The 8790-nt window shown below is 47.2% G+C and overlaps 1 protein-coding gene across 1 annotated transcript; it reads right to left on the bottom strand.

Annotated features, from left to right (window-relative positions):
* Nucleotides 1–516: 516 nt before the first annotated feature.
* On the bottom strand, nucleotides 517–3917 carry LOC132074651 (ferritin heavy chain). Its single transcript, XM_059474601.1, has 4 exons — nucleotides 3658–3917; nucleotides 2174–2320; nucleotides 1612–1737; nucleotides 517–844 (listed from the first exon to the last, which is right to left on the bottom strand). Exons 1-4 carry the CDS (start codon nucleotides 3766–3768, stop codon nucleotides 686–688), a joined length of 543 nt encoding a protein of 180 aa, XP_059330584.1. The 5' UTR covers nucleotides 3769–3917; the 3' UTR covers nucleotides 517–685.
* Between the last annotated feature and the right edge of the window lie 4873 nt (nucleotides 3918–8790).

Raw genomic sequence — 8790 nt, forward strand, 5'->3', positions numbered from 1 at the left:
GAGCTTGAGTCCTTTCTCAGGCAGGACTTGCACTCCTAACAAGATAGTCCAGGGAAAAGTAAGGGACTGAATAAAGTCCCATCACTTGTGATGCAGACCCACAGTGCTTCGTCCAGTCCTGTCTGGCAAGTATTTTCCAGTACTGGGATAAGGCAAGGTAAGGCCTTGCCAGCACAGGCAGCTGCAGCATCTGCCCAGCACATTGCTTCCTTCTGAAGTTCCACATCTCCCACCAGGAATTTGACAGTGCTCAGAGAAAGCTGGATGGCAGCAGACAACACTCAGCTGATATTTACTGCCCACTCTCAGAAAATAAAAAGTGAGGCTGAAGCCCAGGACCTTGGTTTCATTTCCTCATTTTAGTTCCCTGCAAGGAATTAAAAGAAACCACAGAGATTTTCCCACTTCTGCCTTCAGCAGCAGCTGCAAATCCCCCATGTCGCACAACAAATTTACCTCCCACTGCCTTCACTACAGCTGCCTACTCTCCCTCCAAACTAAACAGGAAAAGCCAGCTGGAACCAAGTCACTTTATTGGCTGGAGGGCAGTACATAAAACACGAACAGAACAGGGGATATTTGGTACAGAGTATGGAACTGTTTAGCTAAGTAACTGAAGCTGCATGCATGGCTGGACAGTAAGTAGGAGTCCCACTGAAACCCAGAGCATGGTCCTGGCAGGGCTTCAGCTGTGGCACTCCCCGAGGGTGTGCTTGTCGAAGAGATACTCTGCCATGCCGTATTTGGGGGCCCCCATCTTCCGCAGGTTGGTCACGTGGTCACCCAGCTCCTTGATGGCTTTCACCTGCTCATCCAGGTAATGGGTCTCAATGAAGTCACACAACTGAAAGGGAGACCAGAGGTTTAAATTCAGGCCTGAAACCCTACTGAGGCTCTCTAAGGGGAGGATGCAGAATTTTCAAGCTGAGAGGAAGCAGCCTCTAGTTTTGTTGCAGAACAAGATCAAAGTGAGCCAGGCTTAGGTAGGCTCATTTGCTCCAGAACCCTGCAGAGCCAGGCAGCTCAGGAAGCCTCTCCTCTTCCTCATGGCAGGAAGCATTAGCCAAGCTCCTGAAAAGATCTGAGACACCCCCACTGCACAGCAAACCCACAGCAGTGAGGACTTACTAATCCTCAGTCCCTCTAACTTAGGCAGGACACTGTCTAGAGTGCCTGGATTTTCACATGTATTAATCTCTTCCTGCTATTAGGCAACTGCAATACAGCCTTGCAAAAAACTTCCATCTGAGAAGAATTCTGTGTTTTCAGACACTGTTCTGAAACACCAGGGCTTTTAATATTCCAAAGCAACTCTGGAATTTTGTGGCAAGTAAGCCCTTGTGACAAAAAGCCTTAAAAAGATGGAGCTCAACCCCCTCAGAAATGGTCTCCCATAGAGACTGTTCACAGACACTCCAGAGGGAATAAAGCAGGTCCCTGCCACTTTAAAAATGCTGCTGGAAGGACAGCAGTAACCAAAGGGCTCTGGAAAGACAGGTTCACACCTGTTTTCACCTCTAGCAACACCAGGGACACACAGCTCAGCCCCAAAGCCACACAAATACCAGGCACATCCTCGGACAGCCACGCTGATCCTCAGCATGTACTCACGTGGGGGTCGTTCTTCTCGGTGGCCAGTTTGTGCAGCTCCAGCAGTGACTGGTTCACGTTCTTCTCCAGGTGCAGGGCACACTCCATGGCAGTCAGGCCATTCTCCCAGTCATCACGGTCTGGCTTCTGAAAGGGGAAAGCAACGGGACATGTTTGCTGTAAGAACGCACAGACCAGCAGGGTGGAGAGCCTTTAGGTCACTCTCTGTTTTAGACCAAGTTTAGGCATTTATGCCAAGTCAAAAGTTTGAAGTGCACCCTCAGAACAGAACTGAGCAAACCATTAAAATCCCACTTCTCAAAACAGTGCACAGGGCACATCTGCTCTGTGTTAAGTTTAATGATGGTGATGAACCAGTTGCCTTCTGGCTCTGCTCTCACCATACAGCAAACAACCTGGGGCTCAGCACCCTCTCCACACACAACAAGTCCTTCTTAATTAGTTAATCAGCACAAATAATCAAATTGCTGCACATCTCAAATTACTGTGCCTCTCCAGCGTCAGCTGCTGCTCCTTCTGGGGAGGACCCAGAGAGAAGCCCCAGAAGGAGTCCCCAGCTCACCTTGACGTCCTGCAGGAAGATGCGCCCGCCCCTCTGGTTCTGCAGCTTCATCAGCTTCTCAGCGTGCTCCCGCTCCTCGTGGGACTGATGCAGGAAGTACTTGGCAAAGTTTTTCAGGGCCACATCATCCCGGTCAAAATAGTAGGACTGAAAAATAAAAGAGTTCACAGACTCTAAACCTCTGCTTCAGGATGGCTGCATTCCAAGCCCAGGCCAGAAAGGCAGTGTGGAACAATTCTCCCCTTAGTATCATTTGATTTTTTCCAGCTAGGATTAAATTTTAACCTGTACTCCTACCAAGGACACAAATAAAGGGTGTTTGTGTCCTTGGCTCAGTTCCAAAAACACGAATACAAAAAAATCTGAAACCCCGGAGATATCTGTTCTGAGCACCGTTAAACTGCAGCCTTTAAAAGTCTTTTTCACGGAGAAATCGTCCCATTGTTTGCCTGAGCTTGTTTACAATGACCACATTGCAGGTCAGGGTCATGACTTGCAACATCAGGTACGGGTGAGCCAGGAACTTTTAGGTACTCCTGCAATAAAGGTCTCTTGCTTCACTAGGCTTTCCAGGGATTAGACTAAGGAATACACTTTCTACTTTTTTGTGGGGGAAAAAAGGTGACATTTAAAATACAAGAGAAATTGAACTACAATATGAATTTAACAGCAACTAAATTATGAATTAAGCTATTTTTCTGAAAGTAAAAAAAAAAAAAAAAACTAACAGCAATTACAAGCCGTGACATAGCTTGTTTATTCCGTGGTCATTACCAGGATTTAAGTTCTGTATGAACTGCCAATTATTTACCAACCTACTACAGAACTCTCCGCTCTAAGACCAGCGGCCTGGAGGTTCAAGGCAAAGCACCGGCGCTTGTGTACCACTATCGCCCACCAACAGAAGCTCTAAACCGGGCTCAGAACCACATTAACACAGACAAAAAAGCTACAAAATACGTGGCACAACATGGCACAGCGTCGTCCCTAATAAGTCTCAATGTCCCAGCACGCCCACAGCAGCAGGATTGCTGCACAGAGGTCAGGGAACAGCTATAATGGGCGCCTCGGGCCGAAGGAGACATGGAAACACAAGGCCCGAGGAAACCATGGATTCCTACCGATTCCTGGAGGAAAACCCGAGCCTGGGAGGCGAGCACGCCTGCGGGAAGGGTGCCAGGAGCCTCCCTAGGCACCTCCCGCTACCCGGCCCGGCCCCAAGGGCAGAGGCGCTGAGCGCGGCTGATAACAGAGCCGCCAAGGGCAACGGCGGCGGGGCCGCGGAGCAGGCGAGATAAAAGCGCCTCACCTACACCCAGGGGGCGGCCCAGACGGGCCTGAACGCAGCAGGGGGGAGGAGGAGGAGGAGCTGTGCGCGCAGGCACCGCCCGGCACCCAGGAACCCCCCGCAGAGCAGAGCCCTCGCGTCGCCTCTTTATCCCTCGCAGAACCCTTCCCTCAGCCCGCCGCGCCCGCGCCCTCACCATGCTGAGGTACACGTAGGACGCGTAGAGCTCCAGGTTGATCTGGCGGTTGACGGCGGCCTCGCAGTCCTGATGGTAGTTCTGGCGCACCTGAGAGGGGGGCGCTGCCATGGCTGCTCCGGTGGGTGTTGAAGTGACTGTGTAGACGACGGTGTAAGGGGGGGGGTGGCGGCGGGCCCGAGCGCGGCCGGTTCCGTCCAAGCACTGTTGACGCAGGAACCCGCTTCGCTCCGCCGCCGACGCGCTGTGAGGGGAGCCCGCCCGCCGGCGCGGTTTTTATACCGCCGCGCTCCAGGCCACGCCCCCACGAAGGCTCGGGGCGTCCCGGCGCCCTTCTGCTGGCCCGGCGTGACTCAGCACCCGCCCTGGCCACGCCCACGGCGGGGCGGGGCCTGCTCCCCGCGCGCCACCGTTTCCCGCCGCGCGCGCGCCGTCCATCCCGGAATGGCCCCTGTTGGGAAACCCCCCCAAAACCACCGGGCCCGGCCATTTCCCCTGGAGCGCGCTGCCCGGCCTGCTGCCCTGCCCTGTCCCACGTCCCACATCCCTCCGGGCAGCGGTGCTTGCTGCCAGTGCCTGAGCCCCCTCTCTGTTAGATGAAAAAGTTCCTAAAATCCAAGTTAAACCCAGAAACTGAGGGCCACATGTCCAAAGCTGAACCTGTTGGTAATGAGATGAGTACTTCAGCCTCTTTTACTGCTATCCCAGTCATTCGATGTGTGTGCCATCATTTATTTTCAATAAATTCTTCAGTCGTTCAATTCAATCATTAATTTAGAATAAGCACTCGAGTCTTTTAGTATCTACTTTCTTAAATTTTAACCAGATTACAAGGGAATAGAAAATGCTAAACTGAGATCATCCCAGAGCACTGAACACCCCAATCTTGGTTTTTCCCAAGCCAACCTTCAACCCTGGTTTTTCCCAAGCTAATGTTCCTGCTGAAATTCACCAGAAATACAATTTACTGAGCCTGTAAACTCAGAATAAATATTTTTTCCTCTACGTACTGCGCCTGCAGATTAAATATTTTTTTCTGTATGTACTAAGACCATAAACTCAGATTAAATAATTGTTTTCCTCTCACCAGTTCTTTCTACAGGTCTTTATCTGGTCTTTGACCCTTCCCGGCACTGTGGGATGTCCCACGCGTGACTGCACTAGTGCCTGTGTGTGGGTAAAGGGCAGCACCAGAGCATTTTCCAGACACTCCAAATGCCCTGGAGGGAACAGGGAGCCTCGGCCTCCCTTTGTTTCAGGGTTTTCTGCTGCTCCTGTCGGTTAACCATCACAAGTAATTAAGATCTATAAGATAACGTGGGTCATACCTATGCTTCGGCAGGCTGCCAGGTACATTGCAAATCTCCTGTTCTCCTCCCACATAAAAGCTTATGTAAAAAAAAAAAAAAAAAAAAAAAAGAAGTAGCTGCTGGGCAGATTTTTTTTTTTTAATTCTTTTTTTCTTTATTTCTGTGTTCACAGTGGAGTGTCTTCACAACAGGAACATCAAACAAACTCCATAATTGCAAAGTTTGTAATATTTCTTCTGCAGCTGGGACAGTCTGTGCCACTCGTGATTCCACGTCAGTAGCATTAGGGAAGTCCCAAATTCTGCTTTCTACAGTTGCACAATGCACATTGTGTTTGATGACAGCAGATTTACATGGTCAGGAGAGGAAACACGGGGTTGCACAGCCATGGGGTCATGTCTTGGTAACCAAGGTGAAGAATTCACAGGATTCAGCCATTCCCAGATCTTTCCTGTCCCAAATTACTGTTTTAATTTTGACTCTACTTCATATTGTTTCCTCATGGCTCGGTTCAGGCCTCCTTTTATCTTGTGCTGCTCTTAGTGAAAATGCCTTTATAATGAAATCCCTGAATGATTTGGGTTGGAAGAGACCTTAAACATCATCCTGCTCCACCCTGCCATGTGCAGGGACACCTTCCACTGTTCCAGGTTACTCCAAGCCCTGCCTTGGACACTTCAAGGGATCCAGGGGCAGCCAGAGCTTCTCTGGGAAAGCTGTGCCAGGGCCTCACCATCTTTGCAGGGAACAATTCCCTCCTAAATGTGAAAGTCACTGTGGAAACCCAGAGCACGAGGAATATTTCTGTGTCTGCTCTGGGGTGTCCTGACCCCTAGGGCAGCACTGACTTTTGCCCTCATTCATGGAGAAAGTTTCCTAGACTTCAACATAGACTGGAATCCACAAAAGTGTGCAATAGATTATAGAGAGTAGTGTAAGTGTATCACTTAGTGAGAAATTTAGGTTTTGGGATTTTTACTATGTTGTGGATGGAAGCAAGATGGAGGACACAGGGTGTCGTCCTGCGTTTCTTCATGCTTCTTCCTTCTTCTTCATGGGTTTGGGTGGCATTTTGTAATTGGGCAGAAAAGCCCCCATTGCAGGCTCTTTGGGATCAATTATTGGGTTAAAAGGGAAAATAATCTAGGTGTCAGTTCTTAATTGGATACTTTAGTCTTAGAAGACCTTGTAACAAGAGATTGTTGGCCATTTTGTGCCTTCTAATGGCAAGCTGCTGAACTCACAGTAGTGAAACCTTTTAACGAAAAAGAAATAATAAACACTTGAGTCCAAACACAAATTACTCTCTCAAGTGCCTTCAATCCAGACCCAAAAAACCCAATGCCTAATACCCCCACAGTCGCTTGATGGAAAGCTCAGCCTGAGTAAGGTGATGCTTTTAGCAGGCTTCTTCACAAGAATGCCTGTTAAGTTCTTTAGAAAAAAAATTCTTTACTGCTTAGGGAGAAATTCTTCCCTTATTTTAGTACTTTTTTACCCCTCAGCATTCCCAGCTGCCCAGGGCCTGCCCCATCCTCTTGGTTTGAATTCATGTTCCTCTCAGCTGCTTTCTTGGGCTGAAGTAGAGGCATGTTCATGCTGCCCACAGGCAAAAACAGTGTATTGTCTGTGTACACAAGCTTCAAATTGTTGAAGACAATCCCTGTTTTCCCTTGGATGATATCCCATCAGGAACAATGGAGCAAGCTCTCTTGTTTACAGCTTAGCTACTGTACACAGGGCACAGACCCCAAAATCCACCCAGTTAGGGATAGTAAAGTTGGTTTTAAGCATGCAGAAATAATCAGAGCTTCTTTGGTGAGTGTCTGCGCATGATACAGAAGGTTATTAGGTCAGAGATCAAGATGTACCCAAAGGGAAAGTTTCCATGCCTCCTACCCCCACTTGATATCATTTATCCTGACTCTGCCCGTGCCCTTCTCGTGCATGACCTTCCCAAAGGGGCAGAAAACAGGACTTGTAAACAAATCCTGGACAGTATTTGCCCAAAGTAAGTTCTGAGACAGATTTTTGCTGATACAGTCCCTGAGAAAAAGCCTTGGCATGTGGCTTAGGCATCCAGTTAGACCTTCAGGGAGAGGGCTGCCTTGGTGTGAGCAGAGAGCCAGAATGCCCAGGAATGCATTAATTTTATTTCTCACCTGTAGAAATGGTTCACCTCTAGCTTTAAAACACTTGATTTTGCCATGTTGGTTTAATGGCCACAATAATAACAAATCCCAGTTAAAAATCAACAACTGTTCCAATTCCACCGAGCAAGAAAATGCTGAATATGCCTCAAATATAAAATAAACAAAAATACAGTAATCTTTTTTTTTTTTTTTTTTTTTTTCCCCAAAGCTCAAAGTCCTGTAAATAAGAGAAATTGCATCCAGTCAAATATTTGTTATGGAGAACCTCCACTCCATCCACAAACTTCATGTCATTCAGCTTCTAGGCTTTATGCAAACACAAAAGCAACTCTAAAGTTGGCTCCAAGGTTGATCATGTGTCTGGAAATTTGACACTGGTCTCAACTGTGAGTTTTGAAAGCTGTTTACTAAAAACATCTGGGCTCCACTTGCTCTGGGAGTTTAACTGAAAACTCCTTCTTGTTGCTCCTTGGGCAAAACACTCGGTGAAAACTTTCCAGTTTGTTTCTTTTAGGTGCCCGAATTTTTCCAAGTGGGAAACCCTGGATTTAGGCAACAAGTTTTCACTTAGTACTTACAGCACAGAATGCAAATGGCTGGGGTTCACAGAGCTGCTGCCTTCTGGAAATACTCTCCAAAGGGAGACAGACAAAGGATGTTTGAAGTTCTGCCGGGAAATTTGCTTTGGAGACTGAAAATGAAGCTGGTTTTTTTTATGCAGGGAAAAAGTCCAAACACAGAATGATCTGTAGCTTTGTATTCCAAGATTTTATAGACGAGGATTATAAAGCTCTCTTTAGACAGACAAACTTCTTCTAAGTTGTGACACAGGATTTTTTTTCCCTCTGGAGTATTTTTACACACAGTCTAAATAAAATGCTGTAGGAGATTGCAATTCTCTAATTTGCCCAGAACATCCTTTCATTTATTTTTATTTCTTTTACAAGTCTTGTAAAAAATACACTTTGAACCAAGAGAGTGAGGAAGAACAATGTTAATAATACAGTAATTCTGTCAGCACAGCCAGAAACAGGATCTGGTGAATTTACTTGGATGTCTCAGCCCTTTTTAAACTAATTTTCAGACTGACTCCACTATCTGTGAGGGAAGAGCACCATCCCTGATTCCAAAGGCAGCCTGTGCCCCAGGTGCATGTACAGGAGCTTTCACAACATGGATTTGCCCAGCTGCAAAAGCCGCAATCAGTTTGATGTTGACATTCCACCACAGGATTCTGCCATGGTGTCATCCACCTTTCCCCCCCTCAGATTTACAGTGTTAAAAACAAGGGGGTGGGGATCATTCCTGTCCCCTATTTCTGTTGTATTGAACTTTTTCTTCAAATACTGTAGAAAAACTGCAAATAGACCACCCATCCAAAGTCAACAAAAAGGGGGAAATTTCTCAATACACCACAAAAATCCCCTCCTTCTGAGCATGAATTTTCCTGGAAAATGCTGGTGAGTGTTGAAGCCCTCATGGATCACCAGGCAGCTTTGATTCTAGATACATGGGTGAAATATTCTTTTTTAAAAAGAAGTTTTACTTGGAAATCAAAGAAACAAACAGGTTTGTCCCCCCTGAGGCCATCAGGTAATTTAGTGAGGATGCACAAAGGTGTTCCTTGGATTTAGTGCAGCACTGAGTTTAAGCAGACACTAAATCTCTCA

Source organism: Ammospiza nelsoni, chromosome 6, assembly GCF_027579445.1.
Source record: "Ammospiza nelsoni isolate bAmmNel1 chromosome 6, bAmmNel1.pri, whole genome shotgun sequence".
Lineage (NCBI taxonomy): Eukaryota > Metazoa > Chordata > Aves > Passeriformes > Passerellidae > Ammospiza > Ammospiza nelsoni.